At 46.1% G+C, this 27,787-nt stretch overlaps 1 protein-coding gene across 1 annotated transcript in view; it reads left to right on the plus strand.

Annotated features, from left to right (window-relative positions):
• The first annotated feature begins 7,395 nt into the window (after positions 1–7,395).
• Positions 7,396–27,787, plus strand: part of MGRN1 (mahogunin ring finger 1, E3 ubiquitin protein ligase) — a 45,938-nt gene continuing 25,546 nt past the window's right edge. Inside the window, exons 1-4 of the mRNA XM_010287694.1 lie at positions 7,396–7,508; positions 10,549–10,637; positions 16,689–16,835; positions 27,499–27,616. Coding sequence (XP_010285996.1) covers positions 7,416–7,508; positions 10,549–10,637; positions 16,689–16,835; positions 27,499–27,616 — 447 coding nt within the window. The 5' untranslated portion in view covers positions 7,396–7,415. The remainder of the gene's footprint in view (positions 7,509–10,548; positions 10,638–16,688; positions 16,836–27,498; positions 27,617–27,787) is intronic.

Genomic DNA, 27,787 nt, shown 5'->3' on the forward strand with positions numbered 1-27,787 from the left:
CTGGTAAAGAGGAAGTGACAGCGGAGTTCGGTGGGGGCACAGAAGGAAAATCACATCTGGTGGAATATAGGATGGAAAAATTCCCACGTGACAACCTTTAACTCCTTAAAATGGCAGTGGTTCTCACCTAGGAGATATTGGACTGGCATGGCTTACATGGGTATTTGTTTTCCAAAGGGAGATGTTCTTAAAACTTAGAGAGTTGTCAGCAGTGCCGCTTTGTGAAGTTGGGATGAGCCTGTGACTCACCTTCTCTTAGACTGGCTTTTGAGATTGGCCTGGTTTAACTTGTTTAAAGAGTTTTATTTATTCTTCTCACAAAACAAGTCATCAGGGAAATTCGGGTGCTCTTTTCTCCTACAGTATCCATTCACTTACAAATTTTTCTAAGTTTCTGTTCTGCTAGGGCTTTTCCAGGCAAGCTAAAGAATTTGCAGAGCAGCAGTTTGGGTTCCCTTGCTCTTATGTGCAAGTGTAGCATAGCCTTTTTGTCCAGAGACTTGAGTTCTGCATGCGTCCGATGAGTTGCTGCCTGTGACATCATCAGGACTGTATGATGGAGGGAGCTAGGTCCCCCCAGTTTGTTTGGAGGGGGTACAAGATTGTCTCAAATAGAGTCCTGCCGTCATTACACCTTGTCTTGTTGCAGGTTGGCCTTCAGCAAGAATGGTGGTGTGGAAGAGGTGGAAGGGGAAAACCTTCACAGAAAAATTCTTCAGCTGTGTTGGCACTCTTAAAAAAATCTAACCTGCTTTTTTAGAGGGGTGGAACTAGTTTCTTGGGCTGCTAGGAAAGGCAGATGTCACTGCTAGGAACACAGCAGGACTTTGCGTGTCCCTTGGGTGGCTGGGGGGCTTTCCCAGTGTGGGAGACTGGGTGACTGCGAGCTGCCTGCTAAGCTGTAGCTGTGGTACCATCGGCCCCTCTGGAAATTTTCTTACAGCCTAGAGGTTGCACCTGATTTCTGTTGACAGGATTTTAGATATGGGCTGGATTAATTATAACAACTATATGCAATAACATTAAACTGCTTCTTTCAAATCATCATCTGGTTGTTTCTGTAGTGTTGTAATTACCCAGGCTAGAATTTAACGGTGTGTTGGGTTTTAGCCAATGTGCTTGCCAAGGTAACCCCATCACACACCTGAGGTTGGGTTTGTATGCTCACATGCACCATGGAAGGGGTCTGTTGACCTAGATGCTGCCAAAGAGCATTCCACGCGAGGCACCGCTCTTGTAAAACTGAACAGCTAATGCTTTCAAGCAGCTGGTTAAAGAAAAATATTGGTATTGCCTTTAAGGGCTTTGGATACAATTAGATGCTTGTTAATTAATTTTCTGCTGCACTTGCTTGTGCTCTTTCTGAAAGCATACTGGCTTTGGGCTAGACCTTTCTCTGCGCCTTCTTCAGGCTTATCTAACAAGGATCCTCTTGACTTTGGGAAGGGAGAAGAGTTGTTCAAGCTCTAGATCATTCTAGGCAGAAGAAGAGGTTGTGAACACTTCTAAGCTGGAGATTCAAGGAAGGTTACTGAACACCAGAGCAGTAAGGGCTGTTAGGATGGCAACCCCCTCTCCCTCCTTCAGGTGGAGCGTGTTCAGAAGGACACTGTCCCTTGATTCTGATATTGATCCTACAATACTAAGCATGTTTGTCTTGGGTCTGGAAAGATTGGCTATGACTGGTACAAAACCTGGCAGTGAAGATGACTGGAAGTGTCTATGGTTTTATTTGATTTTAGGAAGCAAGCTGGAAGTAGTACAAAAAGTTCTCAGGGTAAATGGTTGCTAATTATTTCTAACTTGACACTGTCGCTGTGAGCCCTGTACTGCTACTGTCTGCCTGACTGGAAGAAGCCAGTTTTCCACTGGCTGTGTTCGATGTTTGAATGTATGCACTGTGGTGTTAGCCTGACACACAGGCAGTTTCCTGGCTGCTCAGAGGTTACCCCTGAAAGGCTGGAAGGTGTGGTGAGGGAGTATTACCTGAGGCTACCCAACTGCTGGAGTCTCACGCAGCACCGGGGGCTGTCCATCACCTTTTGTGTTCTTTCCCTCCAAGTCACTGGTTTAAGTAGATCTTGACTTACTGTGAGTGTCTGGGGAAGCTGCTGCGGCTCTGGTCACTTGCCGTCCATGGTCAGCGTCTGTTTGAAGGATGCGGGTTTGCGTTCTGGAGCAAATACACCACCTGACAAGAAGGGCGTGTTGTGTGAGGAAATAAATGCAAAATACAGGTATTCTGACTGTAATTTAAGCAGTATGTCAGCCTGCCTGTGGAAAGGAACACGGTTACTCTACCAAGTCGTACCAAGTGCCAGCACCTTGTTGAGTCACAGCTGGTTGCAAATGCAGTGATGAATATTCAGTTCTCGTTTATTGACTTTTGATGTGGTTATTGCTGGGTCAGTCACGTGCTCTGTGGAGGACTGAGCATGTTGTTGTGGAATCCACCTTGGTCCCTGCGAGCCAGAGTCCCTAATGAGGCATCCACAGATCATCTAGCAGCTTTGTTGCAACTGTTATGCAGTTTTGTAGTTAAAAATCCTCTGAAAATACCCTGCTTATTCCTCCAAGGCTCTGAGTGTGGATCTTCTGCATTTCCCCTCCTGCATCTGGGGTGCTGAGGCCACTGAAATGCAGTAAGATGACACCCGATTCCCTTCTCTAATCCCTCTTCACTGGTACCTTTTAACCTTCCTTGCTTGCTTTATGGAGACTGTGCTGGCATTGCAGATGCCTGACCAGTTGGAAAGGGGTTGGAGAAGGGCTCAGTTTGTACAGAAGAATTGGCGCCCTCATGAAACGGGCTAAAAATGGGTAATTGCAAGGAACAGTCAAGATCTTCGCTGTGCATCTGTGCTTGAAGCAGTAAAATGATCCGTGTTTTTGCACGCAGTCTCATGATGCCCCTATTGCTTTAGCAACCAGTGAGCAATGCACCAGTGTTCTCTGCAGCTCCTTCGTCAGCTCATCTCTTGTTCCAGTGAGCTCATCTGCAGTGTGGAGCAGGGCAGGGAGCATGTGCCCTTGAGATGGCTTTTCTCCTTTGGAGTAGGCTCTTGAAAGAGAATTCCATGGACATTTTTGGGAGGAAAAAGAATGAACTGCTTTGTTGTTTGGGAATGATGCTTTAATCAAAGAAAGAGCAATTTTAAATAGGAGAAGGGTACCCAGAGTTATATCCAGTCAATCACCTTGTTCTCGGCTCATGAGCCACGTGTACTGTGACCATGTCAAGACAGAAATATGTTCCTGTATTTCACACCTAGCTTTCGTTCCTCACCATCTTCGCAAAGCATAGCAGAGCGGTTGTATCCATTACTCCTGCTGTAGTTTTGTAGGGATTTCAGCCCAACCCTGCTGGTGACAGCTACCACTACCTGCCATTGGCTGGAGCATTCCCTTCCTGCCTTCCCAGCTACTCAGGAGCACCAGACATGGGTCAAAAGCAGTTGCTTTTGCTACTTGTTTGTTGCTGAATTATTTTTAACCCAGCTCAGAGCCATGTTCCTGTTTGGTATGTGATTGCTTTTGTTGGCCCAACAGGAACGGACAATGAGGAAGGCAGGATGGCCTCATCCAGCCGCGGTGCTCGTTCAGGCTTAGGCTGTGTCTAGCACTGTGCTGTCAGTCCATCCCTTGGCATGCTGTGCTGGTGAGTGTCTGGCTGAATAATTAAAACGGATTCAATTTCTGTCACTTCACTGTTAATTCTAATAATGGTGAGAAGCCTAAATGGTCATCTGATTGCTTTCTGTTAATGAACGTTGTACGATACAGCCCTTGTTTTGATGGGGCTACAATTGTGCTGTCGACTGTGCTCCCGGCTGTTGGAGGGTGTTGTGTCCCCTGCCAGCGTGTCACTTGTGCATCACATCTGTGTGTTGAGTTTGCATGGTCATGGGATTAGGACACTGGGTTAGGGAGAAGTAATTATGACTGGAGCAGTCTGGTGCTTAATGCTGATGCATTTATGATAGTAAAACCCCACCACCGTATTGCAGTAAATGTTAAGTAGTTTGGTGTCATTTGATGCCGTGGAGAAGCCTTGAGTTCCAGTTTGGTTTTGCCTGGGACAAACTAATGAGTCAGACTTGGCCATTCTGGGTGTCCCAGTGGTGTTTTTCCAGCCACTGTAAAGTTTTCCACCACAACAATTTCTCTTACAACCACTGCTTGTACTTCACCTACTTTAGCAGTGTCACCCGCTCGTGTTCTCTTCTACCTAATGGTCTCCTATGTTTTGTGCTGATTTAGTCTGGGGAAGTAAAGTCAAAGCTGCAGTTTTTCTTTGCTCTGGCATTTTTCTCATATCCCCTCCTTAGTTATTTGTGTATGATTCTTTCCTTGTAAGTGTGTTGCTCGGTTTTCCTGGAGGATTTATCTTTGTAGCAGTTCTGTGGAGGGTTAATCCAAAGATTTTTTGCTTTTCTTTTTTTCCTGCCAAAGAGTGTGGTGCTTAGCATCCCCTTTGTGTCCATAGCTACAGAGCTTTGTGTAAAGCTGGCCTTGCAACACCTGCGTAAGGTAGGTCAAGGTTTTTTTATAGGCTGGGGGGACATGTGGGAAGAGGGTTCAAGAGGCATGGTAGTTTGGCTAAAATCCTAAAGCTGTCTTTGTAACGGAGTTGGAAATAGAACCTAGAGCTGCAGCAGGATTTTAATGCATAGAAAATATGTGCAAGAGCTCTAGAGACACTAAAAATCCTATCAGTCTTGTGCTAGATGTGCAGACATCACAGTGATTGGAAAAGAGCATACCTCATTTTTTCCTTCCTGAAGTTTCTTTGTCCTTTTAGTCCTTGGTGTGATATTTACAGAAGCGCTTTCCTAAAGCATTTTGTCTCCAAATTGGGCAAACTCCAAGTTGCTTGTGACAGTAGTTCAGAGGAATAATGCGTAACTTTGGTCTTACCTTCAGAACTCTGAACTTAATGTGGTGTTGCAGCAACTGGTTTCTGAAAGCTTGCAATAGAATATCTTTTTTTAGCTGCTAAAAACTGTGTTATAAATTTGTGAAGACAGTTTGCTGCCATCCTTGTTTGTTAGTTTTGCTGTTGAGACCTTGTGTACGTGATGGCTTTTGTATCTGTAGCAGCGCTGGCAGAGCCCTGGGGTGTTCTCCTCGCCAGTGTCTCTGAGCTCCCTAAAGTGATTTTCCTCTTGCTCTTTGTGACTGGCACTGCCTGTGTTTCTTGTTTGCTCATGAAGGAGGCACCTCTGGGGAAAAAAAAAAAAACTTCACGTTGCAGGAGGTGACTTAGCAGGAAGATAAAGGGAGCCTTCAGTCTGAACGTGGAATTGAAGCTGTGGTTTTCAGTTAGGTGCTGCTGTGTTGTGGGGGGTAGCGTGTATTTGTGAGAAATCCTAACAATTTGTTAGAGATCCCAGAAATAGTTCTTAGTGGAGCAAAGACAGTGTGGCTGGTGCCTTCAGCATGCTAGTTGTGCGTCTCTGTGTCATTCCAGTCGTACGAGAGAGACCTTTTCATCCCAGGGTGCTGGAGAGACTCTCTGGCGATGCTCCCCTAGACAGCTGGCTCCCTGCAGGCGTGGGGTTTCAGGAGTGGCGAGCAGTCCTTGCCTGTGGGACCTCTGCATCCTCTGCACGTGGGATGCAGAATTTCTTGCCCGAAAAAGCTCTGCTCTGAATTTGTGGAATACAGGTTTATGGAGGCGAGTCAAGCCCCAGGATGTCTTGTTCACGGGATGCGAGGGAGCTGTCGGACTCTGATCCCAGGAAATCAGCTGCTGCGGTACTGCGATGTCCTGCACAAGTGTTGTCTTCACAGATAAAATGCTCCAAAAGTCAATGCTACTTGACCCACAAAAAATGTGAAATCTATTCTTAAACCCCAGTGTTCATCATGCTTTTCTGAATGTTAGTATAAGCGTAAACCACCACAGTGTATCTCAGGTGGAGAGGCTGTGTCAAGCTAGCTGTGCTTGGAGATTATATGCAGATTAGCATTTTAATTTGTTGCTTCTGGGAGGGGTAGGACAAGGTTACTTGTTGTTTGGCACACCTACATTTTGTTAGGCTGATTCTGTAGGACAGATTGTAGGTAGATTCTGGACCTGTGCTGAAGCCGATTGTTGTATCTGGAAAGAAGGACGTGTTTCTATAATATAAACATCTGGATGCTTGTAAGCTGAGCTCAGCAATAGCTGAGCGCTACGATCGTCATTAAAGCACTACCATCTGTGCAGAGTAAGAAGAGCCTTTCTTGGAGCATAAAGGAAAAAAACCTTAATGGAAAAAACAGAGCCATTCATGAAAGCCCTTCCATTTCAGAGTAAATCATGCTTGCTCTTAGCTAGAGGAATTGCAAATCCTGCCATAATTCCTCCATAACCATTCAGTTGATTAGTTGCTGCTTCTGTAATAACTCGTTTTAAAACAAATTTTATGCTCTCTATGCATTGCACCGAGGGAAGTGAATGTACATTTGGCCCAGTCCTTTCATCACATGCATCAAAACCCCCCCACTCTGAAACTTCAAGGGAAATGGCTTGGGTGGAGCCTTTTACTTTAGTTCTCTCCTGATGCTTACTTCTCTGAAATTGTAACTGCGTGAAGTTCATAGTTGAGGGTGTTTTCCTGAAGTCTTTCTAGGAGGAAGCTACGTTTGTGGTGCTCTCATACATCTGAATTGATTCAGTTGACTTTGCAGTTAATCCAGTGCTCCAGAATCCCAGTGACCTTGCACATGCTTCGTCTCCTGAAATTTGCCCTGTGGTGTATCACCTTAAAGATGAATTAAACAGATCTGTGGTGAAGCATTCAGAGATGAAGTTCAGTTTAGTCAGTCCCAGGGTTTATCTCTTCCGGACATCCATGTTTCTGCATTTAGAACTGTCAATGTTATTTATTAAATTCAGCATCAAGGCATATAGTCTCTAGCACTCACAGTAGAGGCTTTGTGTGGTTCTCACCCTGGGATATGGGAGTGAAAGAGGGGAGGGAAGGCAGACTTTGCCCAACAGGAGCCCCTCTGGCTGTGCAGGGGAGGAAGCCTCATCCTTTTCTGAGCAGGTTGATGGTGTTTGTGGGACTGGACTTCACACCAAGAAGGTCTCCTCCTTCTCTTCCTCCAGAGGAAGAATTCATCAAAATTGAGAAATACTGGAAAGAGACAACTGTTACGGCTTCATGTCCCTTCTCTGGAAAACAAGTTAAAATGGAATTATCCCTACTGTAACGCTTTATTCTAGTTGGTTCCCCCCACGCGTTGGTACCGTGGCCATCAGTGGTACAGGGAAGGAGTGAACTAGCAAGTATTTTCTATGTCTTGTGCTCTTTTACACTTGTGAATTAAAAACTGCACAGACCAGCTCATTTAGAGGTTTTTTTTTTTTTAATTCCCTTGTGTTTTGTTTTTTTCTAGGAAACTACTTTGCAAGTCACTTCTTTATGGGAGGCGAGAAGTTTGACACCCCTCACCCTGAGGGCTACCTTTTTGGAGAGAACATGGATCTAAACTTCCTCGGGAATAGACCTGTTCAGGCAAGTTCATATATGCTGTCTATTTTACCCGTTTGTCTTCTGCCTGTTTTGGAAAAATCTTGTGTAGGGCTTGTAGAGGAGGATAGCACAGACCTAAAAGACCCTTGCTACTTGGCAAGTGTTATTCCAGTGTGAGGTGCAAGAGCGTTTCCCCACCCCACGTCCCAGCTTGCCAGCTGCCATAGCTGTTCAGATGCAAGCAGAGCTTTTCTAAGAAGCAGTATTCACCTTCTAGGCTTATTTTCACTTAGGGCAGAAGGCAGAAGTAGTGGGGGAAGAAGGTCAGGGACTCAGGAGCACAGATTTTGTGACTAATTCTGATTGCCTGCCTGAGCGAGTGTAAAACATGCTGCTGAGGGAAGAAGGCTGGGAAGCAGATCTGCTCTCAGAGCCTGAACTTTACAGGGCTCCTGGGCACGTTGGATGGATTCCAGCCAGTGTTTAACGCGTGCAGTTTTCTGCATAAATGAGTGGCCTGACTGGGTGTAGGGCAGTGTTAAGACAGATTTTGGTATTTGGTGATTGTTTGTTTGTTTGTTTGTTTGCTTTGTAACTTAGGTGGGCTGCTCAGGAAGTCTCTCCTTTAGTTTTCCCAGTTGGAACATGGAGGTATTTCTGGGCTCACAGGTGTCTTATGAAACACTGAAAAGCTACCTGCTCAAGTGATTGACTTGTTCTTTTGTTGTGGACAGAGAATAGCACTGTTGTGAGGGACAGAGGAATTTTATGCAAGTGTTACGTTTTGGATTTCTCTTGTATCTCAGAACGGCTTAAAAAGAACCAAAAGGTAACAGAGTAGGAGCCATTTGGAGATGTTTTTCGAGTGCTGGAGAGGAAAGGGAAAAGAGCTGCTTGCTTTGCCAGCTATTTTCCTAATTGTTTCTGCAGCTTCAAAACCTGAAAATGAAAAACTGATGTCATGGTTCTTGTCTTGGACTTGATGATTTGAAGGTCCTTTCCAACCTTAGTGATTCTGTGGTTCTGTCTTCAGAAAAGCTGTGACTATTAGTTAAATCGTGCTTGTAGTGCTTGGAGGCAGTTCAGTATTACTCCTGTTTTACAGAAGGAGAAAACTGAGGCAAGATGACCTGATGTTTGAATTGGACCAGTCACAAGCATGTTCTGCTTTCTGAGTTGTCCTTGGGCTGTGCCATTGGTCTCCTCAGCACCACAGTTAGTTAACAGGACTCTGCAGGGTAGGACAAGGGAGAATCCGGGAAGCCCTTGTTCAAGCAGAAAGTGCAGATGGGCAACAGAATTAGGAAGGAGGGACTTTATCTGGAAATTGTTCTGGATATAACAGTGCTACGCTGGCACGGGGATGCTCACCACGTACTCTCTGCCATGCCTGCATACGGGGCCCATGCAGGGAGTGCTTAAAAGCTGACTGCTTCTCGTTTGCTCTGTGACTAGCAGCTGCACAGCGCAGCAACAAAAGCAGAAGACGCAGCTGTTAGCTAAATATCCCATGTGCCTATGGCTGTAGGGACTAATCTTGCAGAGTTAAATTGCCTGCATGTCTCAGCCTGGGTTTCCTTGCACACATCCTGGCACTGAATTTCATCATGTCTTCAGAGGGGAGTGGGTGAGAATGTTATTAACACAGTGGGACGTTTGCCAGATAGGTTTAAGAGAGGGAGGCTGTCGTGGTATATAGTTTGCCTATGTAAAGTTAATGCCCTTTGGCAGCTCTGATTAGTCTTCAAGGAAAAAAACACTTGAACACAGAGCAGCGAAACTGCTTTCTGGATGTGGGCCAAGTTCTTGCTTTGGAGTGACTGAAGTCTTGACTGCTCTGTCTCGAGCAGTGCTACCAACCACAGTACCGAGCAGTCGGGGTGCAAGGCAAGTAGTTGCTGCTGTCCTGTGAATTCATGGATCTTCTGTGGTGTTTTTGTGTTGGTCAGGAAACAGCACATTTTCCTACAGGCTCTGGCTGTTGCCCCATCAATGCATTTCTGTGGCATGAGGGGACAACACTGAAGGGCTGTGTCCTGGAGCTGCCCTGAAGTTCGGTTGCAGCAGCATTTGGGTGCCTGTTTAGCAGACTCCTCGCTTCTAAGGAAACATGTATATTGGTGGTGCCTGGTACTTCTGCTCCATGTCAGTCAGCCTCTCTACACCACTGCAGGGCACCTAGTAGATGTGTGTTTGAAAGACCCCAACTCTGATGAGTCTGCGTGCTGGCACTGTTGCTGGATACGTTCAGAGTAACCATCTGGCTGAAAGCCTGTCCCATAGCTCTGGACCTCTGTGTCCTGCCGTTGCCCTGACTTGGAACATGGCTGTGTCGCCAGTCCAAGCACCTATCGAGCTTGGCAGTTGTGTGAGTGGAAGTTTCAACTTCAGACTTTGCCAAGCAGATGGGAGATCCTGCAGGCAGGTTTGCAGCTGTACAGGTTGCGGTCGCCACAGTGAGCGATTTTGTTTGCATTTCTTACTGGAGATTCTGTGACCAGTAACGAGAATTACAGTCTGAAGTATTGTCATCCTTTATTTAAAGGACAATCTGTGAGAGAAGGTCTCTTGACTGTAGAATAGAATGAGGCTCCCTATCCCTGTCTCTTTTCTTTTCCAGAACATTTGCCCCATTGTTTCAGAATAAAAAGTTTCCCTCAGTAATCAGGGCTTCAGCATGCTGATTAGCAGTCAAGTCACTGTTTGCATGTTGTAACACACATGAAAGAGCTGCATTTCTTCTGCTTAAGCTGGAGGTGGTTTCTTTAGTGGAAATAAAAGCTTGTGAGAGCAAGGCTTTCCAAACTGAGAATTCAGAGTTCAGCAAAAGAGCTTGTGAAAGTGCCCTTTCTTAAAATGCGTACTCCCAATATGAGCTATTGCTGGGCCAGAGCGGGATTTTCACCCTGAAACAAGCTTGATTAACCTGTCAATAGAATTCTCTATTACTGTTCCTTGTGGCTGTTGTACTGAGTATCCTTAAAGGCAGATGTTTCTTGGTTTAGGTAAATTGTATGCCAAGTACCATGCTGCTACCTTTTATAGTATAATAATAGGAGAATTATTTGCCTTTTTGTTCCAGTTTCCCTATGTAACTCCAGCTCCGCATGAGCCAGTGAAGACACTGAGAAGTTTGGTGAACATCCGCAAAGACTCTCTCCGACTTGTGAGGTATTGTTATTGCCTGACTCTTTCATTTTATTCAACCCTGCAATCTGTCATCCAGAGCCAAACTGTATTTGGTAAGGTTTTTGAGGAATAGCTGAATTCCAGATCCTTGTTGCTAGATATGTCCAGAGGTTTCTGTGTTCCCTTGTGATCGGAGCTTTCAGGTGGTTTATACACTCCTTATCCCTAGACTTGAGCGATCTGTGTTTCGAAACAGGACCAGCAACGTATCTGTCTCTACAGGACAGGCTAGAGTGGTAAACAAAACCATGGAATCATTAGCATGAATGGAAGATATTAGTCAGGTCAATAAACCCTACAGACAGATTCCTTTCTGCATTCTTGTGCAAGGAGAAGCCAGAAAGTAGCTGATGCCGGTGCAAGTCACTGGCCAGGAAGACTGATTGCTCTGGACTGAAACTTCCTCAGGTTTCTCCTGCTGCCAAGATAAAGTTTGGTCCTAGTGTTATGCATTCATTTGGGCTTGTGTCCCATGCATAGGGGAAGGAGGTCTGGATAATCATGGAGATCCGTAACCTTTCGCTGCTCTGCACCGAGATGTAAAAGGGCGCTAGTTGGATGAAACACGATGGCTAACACTTTGACCTGCGGCCGCCATCTTTCAAACAGGGGCCCAGTGTACAGTGCTTTGTTTTGGTGTGAGCAACTGGGCAGATGTCCAGGCAGAGCATTTCTCAAAGATACTTGAGTCGCTCTGAATTCTGCGTTTCGGGCGCAGGGCTGGAGTACTGGCAGGGGGCCAGCTTCAACTCTCGGCCAAGGTGGTTCTGAGAGTATGGCGTAACGTGAGTAATTTGAGTCATAACCACACATAAACCCTCAGTTTGTTTTTATGTGAAAGCTGAAGGTTGGGGTTTTTTGTTTTGTTTTTTGAAATGAGCAATACCTGTGGTTTCAAAGCTGACTGAACAGGAAAAGAGGGAAGAACTTCTGAAAAAGTAACCATTGGTAAACTGCTCTGAATGCTGACTGTTTTTTTCAGCTAAAGAGTGAAGTACTTCTCTAGGAAAAAGTCATGCATTCCTCCCACACTTGCTGTGGAAAGGGTATTTTGTTCTCCTCGCAGGCATCTGCGTAAACAGTGTAACATCTCTCGGAAGCCAAATGGGAAGTGGCTTTTTCACCGGGAGAGGCTTTGCTGTGAATGGAGGAGTTAGTGGGGTTTAGTATGTACAGTTCTGTCTTTCTGCTTTCTGTGGTTGCATGTCTTGTCCCCCCAACCAGAGTGGCAGCTCTGGACTATTTTAAATGTAGTGTCCATGCACGGTTTGCATCCGTCTAATTCCTGGTACTATCAGTTCTTTCTCTGCCTCATGAGCTCCCACAGGCTCTTGTGCTGCTGCTGCTGTGTTAGTCCTGACAACAACACTGCCAATGTTATTTAATTTTGTACTGATGTAGACCCAAAATGAGATTTTAATTGCCACTCCCCAAGGGCACGTTCTGTCTCGAGCTTTTCTACCATTCTGGACTAGAGGCTTTTCCTTTCTCTCTCTGTACACATAAAGATGCTTTGTGCACTCTCCAGTTTGGCTTATTCTCAGCCAGTGATTGAGGCTTGCACATTCTTTCCAGAACTAGTTACATTACATTTAATTTACCATGTCCTCCACCAAATAAACTGATACTGAGCTGAGTGTCTAGGTGTAAAGTAGGTTCTGATGGTAAAGCCCTCAAATGCTTTTTGTTTTCCTTTGTGTTTAGTTGAAAATTCATTTTTCACCTGTGAAGAAGGTGAATTGATCCATAATTTGGAGTGTAGGACTTTATGGAGGAATATGAGGAAATGTCCACTCTGGACTTCCTGCTGGGCTCTGACTAGACAAAATTCTGAGCTTTGCCAAATCCTGAATATTTACAGCCGCTTTGGAGAGAAGCAATAAACTTGTAGGTATTGATGTTGAAGTTCTGAGTCTTTGATACCTCGTGTGAGTGCTTGATTTCTAGCAGGAGATTTCCTCTCTTTCACAGGAGACTCTGTGAACCTCAGAGGAAGGTAGCATGAGTTTTGCTGTTAACCACTAACAGAAAAAGACGGCCTCATGTCTGTCTTGTATCTCTCTTTTGGCCCTGGATTGGAAGCTTTATTTCACAGCTGCAGTGGGCTGGTACTGGCTGTTTACTCTTACCTTGAAAGCACTTCCAGCTGCAGGTGGAAGATCAAGTCATGAGGCAATGTGTTTCAGTTGCATCCTGGGACATCTTCTTTGCTTCAGTGTGGGCTTTGGGCTTTGGATAGCATCATGGAACAAAACTTCTGAAGGAATCAGCAACTGTAGTGGTTTGTGAATGTGTCTGAAGCGGCAGCAGTTATCATGGAGAGTAGTGAGACCACCAAGCACTTTGGATAAGGGCCTGAGAGGGAGGTGGATGATAGGGACTGAGGAGAGACCAGTGAGTCGTCGTGAGAGAGAGAAGGGAAATCCCTTCTTTTCCCTCTCCAGCACAGCGGCGCTTGGAGGTGTTCATCCCGCGGTGGAGGTGGTGGTGGTGAGGGTGCTGAGACTGCCTGCTCTGCAGCTCTGGATAGCGTTAAACTGTGTACAGATCTCTGCAGAACCCCCAAACAGGAAAAGCCTCCATTTGATGATGATGTCCCCTCGTGAAAGTCAATGCTGATAGAGATGTCAGCTAGTTCTTACTTCATTTAATGCCTGCTCTAACACTGTTGTAATACATATCTCACAATGCTAAGTCAAGCAATTCTAAGTTGGTCAAACTTTTTAACCTCCTCAACGGGTGAAATTGGGTTCGACTCGACCTATTTCTAGAAAATTGTCATGGCTGCTGTTAATTATATTTTTTATCTTTTAGTTCTTTAACAGACAAACAAAAAGTTCCAGCATTTCCATTGCTTTATCCAGAAGTGATGTCAGACCAGGTGGCCTCAGCTCCCTTGGTCTTCCTGCTTTGCCTTTTTCATCATAACGCTGGATCAGCCATTTGTTCTCAAAGGTGGTCAGTCTCTTCTGCTCTATACACGTGATTGTGAAGGCTGTGTGATTAACTTGTGTGCATGACCGAAAGGCACACCTAGCAAAGTCACTGGTTTCTAAATTTGTGCATGCATCTGTGGCCACCTCACATCAACACTGTCTGTAGGGCTTGACTAAATGTGCACTGTAAACTTCAAGTGCAGGTGGAGACAGAAGAGCTCTTGGACCACCTGAACCACTCCTGAGCCACTTCCTTGTCTGCCATGTCTGTTGCAAAGAAAGAAGGAATGCAAAATGTGTGACTCTGTCTTGTTACTCCCCTGAAGTTACATCCCACCATTTCTGTACCTTAAGGTGGAACAGGAGATGCCTTTGCTTCTCAAAGTATGCACCGAAGTAGTGCATACTTCCTCACCTGAACTCCTTGCTATGTGGCAGACGATTTTCTTAACCTCCAGCACCAGGCATATCGCAAGAGGAAGATGCATACACAGCCTTGCTGTCACTGTCACCATTTAGGCACGTATACCTTGCCCCCTGCTCGAGTGATGCTGTTCCAGGCAGACGGGGCTCTGATTCTCCTGCTTCCCAGCAGATGCATACTCCAGAAACCTTCTCTCCAGGCCCTGCAGTTGGTAGTGGCTCCTCAGTGGTTTCCCAGGGCAACAGCTCTATTCTAGTCTAGGTTTAAACTTCTTGAAAGGATGGAAGCATATTCTGAGTGCTGACAGGGAGGTGCAGAGGTGAAGTTGGGAGCAGGAGGATGATCTGGGAACCCATGTGTTTTTCGTGACTTCACTGAGAAGACAAAACAGGCAATGGTTTTGCTAATGACATGTTGCTTTTGTGTGATCTGCCCCCATCCCCAGATCTCCCACCTTGTCACTTGGGGCTATTAGAGGTATCTAGATCTGTGTTGTCAATCTGCAACTCATGCATGTGCCAGGCACCTCTATTTTAATACCTACCTATATATGCAGTGAGTATAGGTCTATGAAGTAGTCTTCACTGGTGCTTGCCTGGCAAGGGTGCTGGCTCTCCCCCAACATATTTCTTCCGGAAGAAGTGGCAAGTGTATCTCAGCCTGGATCCTTTGCTGCCAACCTCTGATCAATGGAGGACAGCGTACCAAGAGGTAGTTTGCAGAAGCTTGTGATGCTGCTTTCTTGGGGACACACAACACTTGTGAGCGGATTGTTGCCATCTGTGTTCTTGGGTCAGTCCAGCACAAAATGTCGATGCTACCCCGTGTTTTCTAGGCAAACCTGCCCTGATGGCTAGAGTTGTTTCTTGTTTACAGCCTTCAAGTGCCATGATTTTATTCTTTGAATGCAAGTGTGTGAAAATACTATCTTGCTGTATTGTATCCAGGCTGTTGCAGATATTCAGACTCTCAGTTCTTGGGATTTGTCTTTTTATACTAGTATGTTGGGTGTATTCTAGCTTGATTTGCTGTTCTGACCTAGGTGAACCTCTGGCAAAAGTCTTTTTTTGAGCTTTCCAAGTCCTTCAGACAGGAATGCAAGTGTATGCTGTAGTGATTCGCTAGAGTTACATTAGTACGTGTGTTAGGTATGTGATTGTACTGCTCTTAAATTTTATTTTGCACCTTCTGTATTAAATTGCTGAAGCTGAACATTTCATTCTTGGTCAGTGTGGTGTTAAGTAGAATTCATGTTGGAACCCTCTTAATTAGGCAGCAGTTATTACATCTCAGTGAACTCAGTAAATAAGGATTCCCTTGACAATTTTTAGACTGAATTATGTAGATATGCCTAGCCCATTTCTGAATATTTTCAACAGTCCAGCGTATTCATCGAGGCTGTTTAATGAAGGGAGATGCTGACTGATACTGTGAAGTCAGACGCAGTGCCAAGCTTTTCCTGAATAGTTTAGCTGCTTGGCTTTGACCAGGCATTGTGGCAATTAAGGTAATACTGATTGACAAGTGAGGTTGGAGCTGGGTGGCAAATCAAGTAGCATTGTACACCTCTCAAAGGCAACCTGCTGCAGTCACCATTCCTACACGGTGGTACCTACAGTTGTAGGATTACAGTGGGATTTGAATTTATGTGTGAGAATCTGCTTTTGCCCTGCCAGTGAATCGCATCTATTCTGTCTGTCACTTTTTCACTTCAGGGCAGGGGAGATCTTCTCAAGGTCTGTTGTGTTGGCTGCTTGTTCCAGGATCTGCTGGTCTCCCTGGCCACTCCTGGCACACCATAACTCACTGCTTGTCCATGGCCATAGCTTGCTGCCCTGGAGCTTGCTTCATACCGCTTTCTTCACCGGATTTGTTACCCACCTTTTCCAGCAGTAGGGAAAAAAAATAGGGAAAGGGAGTAGTACTGGGCAGTGCTGATCACACAGTGGGATCCAGCTGTACAGTTGCCCATAGCCAAGTTATGACTCGCCTTTATGTTAATTGCAATAACTTCTAAACTCATTTTTGTATTGGTCTGTTCTGCAGTTGAATGTGTTAATTTTTGTTCATACAATGAATGTATGCAAGCTTCAGTCATTAGCAGCATTAAAGGTTTAGTTTATGATTTGTACATTTAAAGGTATTTGAAGTTCCTATGAAGTTCCTGAAGTTCTCTGTGATACTGGAGGTAGCTTTTGTTGAGCTTCAGGAGTTCTTTGTTACAGAAACCTTGTTTTTTGCCTGCCGTGCATCATTTCATTTGTAGAGTTAAAAGAATTAGCCTTTAGACTTCTCAGGCCCATGCAGGATTTCTTTAGCCCAAACACTGAGCCTAATGTGAAGATGTAAAAGGAAGGAGAATGTTTTTTATTGTATGGGTTTGACATTCAAGAGTTCACTTGCTTGCCTCATTCTTTGTCCTGACACCAGTGAGGGGCTGGGTGAGATCCCTCAGCCCATTGTTACGTAATTCACTTTAATAACTTCAGTCAAATCTTGGAAGAACCTTCCTCAGGGGAAAGAATGGAAATCCCCTGGGAAGCCCCAGGTGGAAGCCCATGGAGCCTTGACTGCCCAGAACACGTAGATTGGACTACTCTTGTCCTGATTTCCAGAGTCATCTTGATGATATCTCATAAATATATGTTCTAATCCTCCGGCATTGTCTTTCAGGTATAAAGATGATGTTGACAGCCCTACTGAGGAGAATGGGAAGCAGAAAGTCCTGTACAGCCTGGAGTTCACATTTGATGCAGATGCTCGTGTTGCCATCACAATCTACTGCCAGGCTACGGAAGAGTTTGTTGGTGGCATGGCAGTGTAAGTCCTGGGCTTGTGGGCGTGTGGAGAGGCACAGGAGCTCTCGGGTGATGAGCCTGTCAAACATCTCTTGTTAATCACCCCCAGGGGTGGTACTGCCATAGATGGTGGAGAGGGAAATCTCTTTTTCTGTTTTGTTATATATATTCTGATAGCTTTGAATATTACTTTCACTTCCCTCCCCCACGTAGCCAATATCCTCTCTTGTTCCTGTTTTGGTTTGGTTTTTGGGTGTGGGGAAACCATTCTGTGTGCAACAAAGGAGAGGAACTCACAGCTGAATGTTTTGTCAGCAAGATGGTCTATGAAATTTAAAAAAAACAAACCACCCTTCCCTTCAACGAGTACACGTGAGCTGCTGGTGTGTTATGGCAGGCTTCCGATGGCCATGGGACAAAGAATTCTTTTTGTTCTATGGGTAAGGAAGATTCAGGCTGCAGAAGCTCTTGGCTTCCTCTAGTAGAGGCTTTTGGCTGATCAACGGCCCTGTGCACGTAGTGCTGACGGCTTCTGCAGTGGTGCTCTGGATTTGGGGGTAAATTTACATTTTATTGAAGGGATCTGCAGAGGTTTCAGCAGGGAGAAATGTGTATGACAAACCACAAAAGGGCTTATGTGTTTTATGCAAAGTAAAAACATCCCACTAATGATCAATGAATAGTTTATTTTTAGAAATGAGACAAGCTCAATGCTCCCATCCAGATGTGCATTCCTCCAAACTGGAAGATATCCCAATCCAGAATTTTTATTTAGGCCCCTTCTCTTCTTCTGTTGAAGCCTATGGCTGCCTTCATTTTGGAGAGGTATTAAATTAGCTCCTTTTAACTGCTTGAAAAATATCTCTTGACAAACTCTGAAAACACCTTCTATTTAGATCCAGTTTTTCTGAGCAGAGCTGAATGCAGCAGGATGCCTTAGAAATCCTGATGAAGTTTCCATGTTCTGTCTCTTAGGTCCTTAGGCTTCCTGTGAATTTAGTGCTAGTGAAGGTGTTGGAATGGCAGCCTTGGAGATTGAAGTCCTCTTTTCCTAATACAGGTACAATGTGGAGAGGTGGCCAGTGTCCCTTGTGCTGCCCTGCAGTGTTCCTTGTTTTTTGACCTAAGAAGGAAACCGTCTATGGGCTAATGGGGAGAACTGAGGGCCTCTATGGCCAGGGTGGATGTATTTACATTGCCAGACTTCAGCCATGGCTTAAATCAGCAAATCTTCTTTCAAATCTTGATTTTAATCTTGTTTGGCATATTCACTTGTTGGTTTACCTTGAAGGAGCATTTGTTTGTCACTGGTCAGTAACAATGAAACATCTTAATTTACAACTCGGTGTAAGCTTCATATCAAACTTTGTGCTACATTTTACAAAGAGCTTAAGTCTGTAAAGAATATGCATATAGTTTAAAATGTATTTTTTCAGACTCCTAGTTTTACACCTTGTTATGTCAAAATGGCAAAAAAGAAAGTTATTCTAAAAAGAAAAGTTGGGTTCTTTTTTAAACCTGTGTCTTTGAACCAAGCTGTATTGGGATGGAAGCGCAACTGAATCACCTGAGACCAGCAGTGTAGCATTCTTGTTGGTTAAACTGCTCTATGTTGGACTCTTAAGAGACTGTCTTGTCAAGTTGTGCCTTGAATAATAATTGCTTAATGGAAGTATTATAGTTACCAAATATGACTAACTTGTTTCTGGACAGAGTGTGTTTTCAGTCTTCTGTAACTAGTAGCTCTCCTCTCAGGACTCTGTCGGTTGACTGGAGGAGGAAAACACAGTTTGTGGTTCATTTAAGAACATATTTTACTGAAATTTAGTGCCATGCACTAAGCCAGTGACTGTCACCAGTGCTGTTGTCTGTTCTTTAAAGCTTATGCAGCAAACATGAGCTACCTCATTGCTTTTTAAATTTAATTTGAACAATTCGTAGGTAGAGTTTCTGAAAGTTAACACAACTGCCAACTTCAAAGACATTTTTTTTTTTAAATATGAATTTTTTAATCCACCCTGTCCATGGTTCACTGAGAGACGGATCTCTGTTCAGATGGTGGAGGAGAAGCCTTTGTTCATGAACTCTCCCTGCCTCTGCACGAAACCAGGATCAGTAGTCAGCAGTCATTACCTCGCTAATGAAATGTAGCGGATGATACTGTGCTGCCCTGCTAGGGTGGCAGCAGTCCCCAGTGCACTAAACCTTTACGTCAAAAGTCAAAGCACTCAGATTCAGCTCTTGGTTCCACTGCTGGCCTTTTATTTAATAAATCATACTTTAATTTCTCCGTAGCATAGGAGCAATGAACTGTCTGTCTCTGCTCTGGAGCTCTTAGACAATTAATGTTATATGTGTGGGGTGTGGGGGCTGCACCAGAAGCCAGGGAACCTTTTGGAAGGCATGATCCTGATTTCATGCAGATGTATAGGTAATAAAGGCTGGGGGAAGTGAGATACAAATATAGACTTTATGAGCTGCTTTAATTCAACCCAGGCTATTTTTCCATGTGGAAGTGGCTCATGAAGCACGTCTTTGGGCTAGTGCAGCTGCCCAAAGTAGGCATCTCTGCTTCTCTGGATTTGCTGTCTGCTAGTAAAAACCTTTTGAAGCTCTGATTTCAGCTTTGCAAAGCAATTCTGAAAGGGCAGTGCTATAATTACTTTGATTTATTCTTTTCAAATTCTAGTGGAAAAAAAATATCTGGGCTGCATTCTTAGGGCTCTAAGCGGAGCGAGTGCATTTTTAGTGCACTAATAGGAATGCAGCTTCCCCCTGCCTGGGCTGGTAGTTTTTCCTTTTTCTCAACTTCTTTTGGTGCTAACAGCTACATTCAAGGAACAAGCATGTGCAAAAGTTGCACTGTGTATAAATTCAAAACTTTTTCTATTGCTGTGTCCAGCACTTGGTTGGGAAGAAGATGCTTTTTAAAACAAAACACTTTTTTTTTTTCCACTCTCCTAAATTGATGCTGAATCCTAAAATGGGAGAAACTTTCTGGACCCTTGTCAAAAGCAGAAATTTTCTCCTAGTCCCCAGCCTGCAGCATGGCTCTTTAGAAGCGCTAAACAAGTTATTCTTGCTTCTCTGCTGAAACAGCCGCTGATCCTGATAGTATCAGTGCTCCTGCTCATGTGAAACTCCTGCTAGGAATGTTCTTATGTTCATACAATTTGGGGTGAGAGGAGAGAGGGGACGGGAGGGGAGGGAAGGTGGTGCTCCCTGAGCAGAGGCATTGCTTGTTGTGGAACCTCTGCTCATCGGAGACCTGCAATGCTCTGTGTGGCATGGGCTGCCTTCAGGATTAGCTGGTCTCCATGACCGAAGGGAAGCCTTTCTCACTGCAAGCCAGGAAGCTTCCTCCTGGAGTTGTTTGGACTCTGTTTAAAAGCTGGTGGCTTTATCAGTATGTGCTGCCTGTCCTAACCTGTCTCAAAGGAGCATTCAGCAGACTTTCCCAGGTAATCGTGCTGGGAGATATGCTCAGCTATACCGTTTCCCAGACAAGATCTTGGGAACACGTAGCTCCCAACTCCTGCCTGCTTCTTGTCCTGAACTGTTGAACGCTGAGTTTCATGGGGAGGTGTATAGTCACCACTGTGGGACCGCAGTTGACCAGTAAAGTCTGGAGAAGGCGAACGTGTGGCTGTTGGTGATTGTAGAGGTGTCTTCACCTCTGCAGCCCCATGCCCAGGGGAAGGTACCCAGCATCTTCTGGTGCTAGTGCAGATATCTGTAGGAGCCTCTTGGATGAAATGGGAATTTAGTTTAAATTTAGAGGGGACTGCTGCTCTCACCTTCTGAATATCTTTTGCTCGGTTACTTTGTGGTGAGCCTAGAGACTCCTTAGAGTAAAACACATTAGTTCTCAGAGGACCAGCATTACCCCAAGGGTAACAGAGACCAGATCTGCCCATGTCCAGAATCTCTTTAATGGCATGGAATTAGCGGTGACCTGCCTCTGAACAGCTCAAGACCCCTGATATCCTCAGTTTTATTTATTTTTCTGGTTGTGTCCATTTTCTTTGGTTTTGGAAATCAGCAAACTGTTCTGCTGTGCTCCTGTTTTCCTGTGGCAGTTCCCCCAGCGAGCTTTAGCACAGCATCTTCCCTGAGGATCTGCTCTCCTCTTTGGTTAGTGGTGGATGTGCTCCTGGGGAGTTGGTCTGTGATCTGGCTGGCTTGGAGAGAGTGGTATTTCTCAGTTTGTCCTTTCCTTTGGCTTCAGTTTCCCAGCAGCTGGGTAGAAAACAGGGAATACCCTAGTTGGGGAACCATCATAATATCTTGACTGCTCACCCATGAGGACAAGCCTTGTATTTCTCAGTGTCACTGAGGCACAGCAGTACCTGTCAGCTTCAAAATGTCCTACAAACAAAGAGAAATTTGCTGTCAGAACCCGTGATGCTAACTGGGTTTTAAGACTAGCCATCCAGGGAGGCAGCTCCGTGCCTGCAGCAGAGGCAATAGGCACGTGCAGCAAGAAGGGGTTCGGTCATCTCGGCCAAAAGGCGAAGGGTGACCAGGATGGGCCCTGTCTAAATGGCCTGAGAATCTCTGCCTTAGCATATAGGAGGCACAAACATGCAGGTGTGCAAGCTGTACGTTGACTACTAGCTAGTGATTGCCCATAAGCATGTAATTTCCCCCCAGATAAATGAGAGGGTACTCTGCATTGCATTTCCATTCCAGGGCTGGCAGTACTTCTCAGCAGCTCCTAGCGAACAGTTGAAGGATACTCAGTTCATAGCCTGCCTTCTCCTGCAGTAACTGGTTCATGTGTTCATACCCTTAGATGTCTTTGGTTGAGGAGACAGGTATGTCTTTTGGAGGAGGTTGCAGAGATGTTCATACTCTTTGTGTGTGTACTCTACGAATGCATCCTTTCATTTTCTGGCAAAAGCCTTGATTTGCGCACTGTTAGCCTGTTCCTGGGAGCAGCCCCGGGACTTTTCCAGCTGTAGGTATCCTACTGACTAGCAGGAAGGATTGTGTAGTTAAAACATGACAGCAGCGGTTGTTTCCTCAGGGGAAGAAGTCAAACCAGCACTGTAGCTGGAAGCACTTGAAACACCCAGCTCTAAAGACATGAGCAATCCAGGCAGATCAGGAGCTGATGATAAATATGCTATGAGAGGTTTGAGTTTTGCAGCCCATTTGTATGAAAAAGATCTTCCTCTTTGGACAGAAATGGTTCTCTTCTGTATCCTAGTAATGTTGCCAAGCTCTGTTTTCTCGTTATAAAGAGAAAACACAATGAAAATAGGTCAGTCTAGCTCTGCAATCCTTGCCCTTTTTCAGGGCTGTGCTGTTTGTGTTGCTGATGCACAAATGGGCGTACTGGGTCTTTATTTTTATTTTTTTTAAATCTCATTTCCTTGTTTGTTTTGCAATGCCTGCTACACTCATCGCACACATCCCACCGCAGTCTTTTAAGCTGACGGTGGACGTGGCACTGCAGTGATTATATATTCTGTCTGCATGTGGAAGTTTGAATAGTTGGTTCACAAAATGAAATCCAACTGAAACGGGTAGCTCAGCACACGGCTGTTTTCACTAAAGCTTGCACAGGAGGGACAGAGGCACTCAGATATTCCTTTAGTTGTTTAATAGCCTCTGTCTATTCAGGGCCTTTGAAAGGTGCTCTTGCTGCTTTTGGCTGTGGACTGTGGTGATTAATATGAATTCTTTCTGCAGAGGGATTTCTTCTGTGTGAAGAAATCAGAGGCGAGTGCTGTTTTTTGCTAGGTGCAGGCCTGTAGAGCTGATGCCTGCTTTGATCCAGGCAGGCACCAGTCCCCAAGGGAACTCTGTAGTGTGCAAAGTTCACAGGCTGGAGAGCTAAATTCTATAGATTTCACCGAGGAGACAAACCCTCTGTCTTTAATAAGAGTTCTGGCCTTTGTGCCTCTCCGTGTAGCTGTTGCGTAAGCCGCCAGCTTTGAAGCCTGGTTGGAGTCGTGAGTGTGGTGCTCTCACCAGTAAGTTCAGCAGCTGAAGGCAGACCTCTGCAGATGCTGGAGTGGGCGGCAGGGTTTCAGCTGTGCGGTAAGGTGTTTTCCTCCTGGCCTGGAGTGGAAACTCAGCCCTGGGAGGAAGCAGGAAGGGAGGAGAAGACTGGCGGGGACTGTAGTGCACCAACTTAGCACCCGGTTAACCTCCAAACTCTGTGTGGGAGCCTCTCTGGGCTGGATCTTGCCTAACTCTGACTGAGACCCAGGGCTAGGGCCTTCTTATATTTTGGTAGTGTTTCTTTTATCAATAAAAATGACTTTGAGTTGAGACACTTTTCAAGTTCCCTCCTCCCTGAAAGCTGACCTGTGAGATCCTGGCCCAAAATGAAAGGGGAGTGTGCAGGTGGGAGAAAGAAGGGGGCCAGCATGCTTGCTCCACATCAACTCCTGGCCCCTTTGAACACCAGCTGAGCATGACTGGCTCCCTCCTCATCACCTTAAGAGGGCATGGAGCCTGCCAGGCAATTGCAGCCACAACATTGGAAGAATTGCTTCCTGAGTACACTCTAAAGCCCTCATGTAACTCTGCCTTCAGTAACTCTGCCGTCTCCTTGGTTCACTGCAAATTGCCACACAATGTGCGTAGCTGTTACTAAAGAAAGAGGACTCTTATTTTGTCCACAGGCTCTTCAAAGCACAGACCGTCTCTCAGCCGTTACTAGTCAAAAATGGTACCTTGGGGCAGCATTGCTACGTGCATCCTGCTTTTCTCTGAGGAGTGGGGTCTGGACAGTGCTCCGTAATTCTGAGGCAAGCTGGCTAGGATCCTTGCTTGGCCCTTCTCAGTCAGGGGTCTCAGCGTGCTTGCGGTAACAGGAACCCTCTTTTGACTGTCTGAGGCAGCCCCAGTGCCAGGAGCTGAGCGTGAGGAGCACAGCAGTGATGAAGTCTGCACGAGTGGGGACTGGCGCCCTGCTGAGAACTTCCCCAGGTGCTGATCAGGGATGAGCGAGGGGGGGAAACACCCCCACGCATTTGTGTTGCATCTCCAGTGAGCATATAGCAACAGAAGTTTAACTCTGCATAGCCAGAGGTTCCGCAACACCAGCAGGCCACTGGTGACTTGGGAGCTACTTAAGGTCTACAGGTGCCTGGCAGCAAGCCTGGACTGCGTACGGGGAGAAGCCTGTGTGAGCCACAGGCTGAGTCGCTCCATGCAGGTAGCAAGTACTTCTCAGCTGATGGTGGAGGAGTGAGACTGGGGAATCATTTTACTTTGTTTCCTGTTCTCTCCAAAATTGCTGTGGTGTAGTCACAGGGCTTCTCATCTGCCGGTTCTCCAGTACACAGCTGGTTTTGGGGCGTGGAAGGGTTTGACATGGAGGAGGAAGGAGTCAGTGCGGAATGTAAGCTTCACTTTGTTGGGAGTAAAGGTGTGTCAGAGACCTAACAGGAGGAGATGGGCGACATGAATCCTGAGGACAGTGCTGAGGGCTGCTGCTGCAGTCAGCAGTTTGCTATCTCACGTTGCTGGTGATTCTTATACTGTCAGGGGTACCCGAGCAAACAAACAGGTTTAAAAAATGTGACTGAGGACATCTGTTTGGTCCTGACCTAATAGGACAGACCCCACTTCTCCATTGTCCTGAGCTGCCAGTGCCACAAGGTGGTTTTGTTAGACCTCCCATCTGGATGGAGACCTGGCGCGGCGAAGGTTTGGAAATGGCAGCCCAAACAGTCAGATTTCAGCCTTTATGCAGGGCGAGGCAGCATGTTGCTTCTCTGCTATCCTTTATCCCTAATACATGCTCTCTTTTTCTGTAACACATCTCCACAGTTCTACAGAGCTTCTCCACTACTGTTTGCTGTAAGCCCACAGCAGTATGGGCAGGGAATAGAAGACTTATGAATACAGCAGATGCCAACCAAAAGGGCCGCGGATGGGTAGAGGCCACTTAGACACTAATACGCAGGACTCTTGCTTTGTAACAGCTTGCCAAATTGTCCTCCCGTGCAGCACGAGGAGTGTGTACTTGTGCGGCGGATCCTGTGCATCGCCATAGAAAGATGATTGATCTCTGTGACAATCCGGGGGCACCAGCACTTCCAGGGAATTCACCAGGCTGTTGGCCCGCTGGTGCTCGGCAGCCTCGGCACTGGTTGCTGACGAGGTCTCCAGCATTGTCTGAGCGTTCAGATCCAAGTCTGACGCGTTTTGGCAATGGGCGTTAGGCAGTCACACAGCCTGAGGCATAAAGCTCACTTGGTTCACTTGGGGAAGCCTCCTTAGTATTTATGTCATACTCTTCAGCGCAGAAAATCTATGTACCTCGTTTATTTCTTTTCTCAAGCTCAGTGAGAGGAGCAAGTCTATGTGAGTATTCTACCCTATCTTCCTTGGAACAGTGTTGTTTTCCTGTTGTAGACTGGTTTGGGCTTCTGGCGCTGTAAGTGCAGGTCCTCTGGCCTTCCTGGCACTCATCGTCAGCATGTTTACACCCCTTTCCCAGCGCTGCTGTGGTGCATGTCATCCAGGCAGCCTCTGACCTCCGCTCTCTCCTCTGCACTTTGTTTTCCAGTAGGTTCCTGACTTGCTGTCACCTTAGATAAGTCCCTCTTCCATCCCCTGCTTCCCCAGCTGCAGAGGGAGAATTGTGCCTCTCTGCAGAGCTGGGAAGCTTTGGGAGCACCACAAAGGGGCTAGATACAGGCTTGCTCTATTCATTGTGCTTGACAACTCAGTAAATAAAACTTCACTCGATTGCTCGCTCTGTAATTCATGTATAAAAGACCTGTCATCCTGATCTCTCCTACACCATGCTTTAAATGCAAAGGGTGGAGTTAGACCTTCTAGTAAAGCAACACAGTTTCAGTGCAGTACAGAATGGCCTTTGAGGGTAAGGTATTGTCATAAATAACATAATGCCCCTGCCTTGGCAGGAAGACCGGAGTGCATGTGGTGAACCTCGCCTTTGGCACAGCCTTCCAGAATTTAACATGGATCTTGTGACACTTGATAAGCCTTCTGGATCTTCAGAGGGTGTAGAAACTACACTAGTTTTCCAGTGTAAGGCAGCAGTTCATGCCAGTTGGGAGCCTGGTTTGTCCTTCTTGGGTTTGAGGGGAATTGATAAATACTCATCATCCTCTGGTATCCAGGTTCTTATACCTTCAGCTGCAAAATGCATCCTAGTCATCGTGCTTGAAGGTTCTGTGTTATTGTGCTGGCTGGCCTGAACCCTGGAGGGCAGCCCACTGTCTCTGTGGGCTCTTGCACTCTGGCAGCAGGTAGCTACCAGAGCTATAGCTCTTGAGTGTAAAGTTTCCACAGCGTCGGTTAAAGCTGAGGTTTAAGATTCAGGCATGTCCTCTCTAATTGCCTCTGCCATCCTCCAGCCCAGTCTTCACATCTCTGGTGTGATGCTCAGTTCTGCAGTTCTTGGTTGACTCTGCACCTTGGGCTTTTCCCATGGTTTTTGTTTCACCACCTCTGAAGAGAGCTGCCCAGCCCTCTTGCTCCTTGCTTACAGAAACCAGAAGGCATTACCTTGGATGTAGAAAAGCTTGGTGTTGCCATCCCTTTCTGGTGTGCTGCACTTCTCCACAAAATGTGGTTAGGCCAAAGGAACTTGGAGCTTTCCAACCTTTGCTTACGTACCTGGTGATTTGTAAGCTGTGTCTGTGTTTCAGAACAGCTGAATGTCCTCAAAAGTATAGAATCCTGTTTGTCAAGCAAGGATTCTCTTTTCTTTGTCTCTGTGCGCACAGTTAACTGTTTTGCTTGACAGGCCTCTGTACTGAATCGGCCATATCAAATGCCTCAATCTCCTCTGGTGGTGTCTCCTTCGCAGGGCTGGCAGTAGCACTGCCCTTGTTATTCTTTGAGAAATGGGAGCAGCAAAATCTGAGGACCTGTTTGTCAGGGGATCCTGTGTGATACCTCAAGTTGAATGAAGGAAAAACTCAGCCTAGAGTTTCTGGTGCTTATGTGACACCTGTCCCTGGAGCCTGTCCCGAGCTGTCTGGTCTCATTCCAGAGATGTTCATCCCAACCTTGCAGTGCTGGTGTTTCAGTGCTGGGCCTCAAGATAGTGGAAGGATTGTGACTCTTCTCTAGGTGTCCGGCGTGGAGGACTGGTTGGTGTCTCTCTGCTGGTGTTTGGAGCCCTGCAGCACCTCCGGGGAAGCACATGAGGAATAGAGGAGTGAATTGGAATGGCTCTTGCTTACCAGGATGATGACAAGCCAAGCAGCATTTCTCACTGCAGAGCTGTACCACTGAGGCACAGGCAAACTTTCAATGCCATGTTGGGTTGTGTGTTGCCACTGTTAGATCATTGCTGCTTCTCCCTGGGTTTCCTGCAGAAAATAAGATTGTGTGCTAGGCTGAAAGCCAGCGTTGCCTAGGCCCTAGATTTAGTGAGCTAGCCTTTGCCAGGCTGCCGCACCCCACTGTACTCCTCTGACACCCAGTGTTTCCAGACAGGTCAGTATGGATCCAATCAGACCTTGCCTGTCTGCGCTGCTTTCCCTTCCCTGTGCTCACCTTCTTGCTTTGACCTTTCCCTTCCCTCTTTGTATCTCCACTGAATGGCTGCCAGCCCCTGCCAGCTCTGCCTCTTAGAGCTGCCACTTGTGATTCCTGAAAGGCGGACAGGCGTGAATGAATGAGAGCCTAGCAGAGAGCAATCATTTGTTACAGCAAGTTTTCTTTTTCCCCCCTTTCTTCAGATACAGCACAAAGAATCCCTCTCTGCAGTCGGAGACAGTTCATTACAAGAGAGGGGTAAGCCAGCAATTCTCCCTGCCTTCCTTCAAGATTGATTTCTCAGACTGGAAGGATGATGAGGTAAGTCTCTTCTCAGTGTCCCCTTCTTTCCACAACCCTGTTGTCCCAGAAGCACTGGACTCCATTTAGTGCCATGAAGTTATGGCTGGAAAACACCCTCTGCCAGCTGCCATGGCACGTTTTGTGGGTATGAGACGAATGGGGCCCTGGGAGGAGCAGGTATGAACACCG

The sequence above is a fragment of the Phaethon lepturus genome, unplaced genomic scaffold (genome assembly GCF_000687285.1).
Source record: "Phaethon lepturus isolate BGI_N335 unplaced genomic scaffold, ASM68728v1 scaffold15285, whole genome shotgun sequence".
Taxonomy (NCBI): domain Eukaryota; kingdom Metazoa; phylum Chordata; class Aves; order Phaethontiformes; family Phaethontidae; genus Phaethon; species Phaethon lepturus.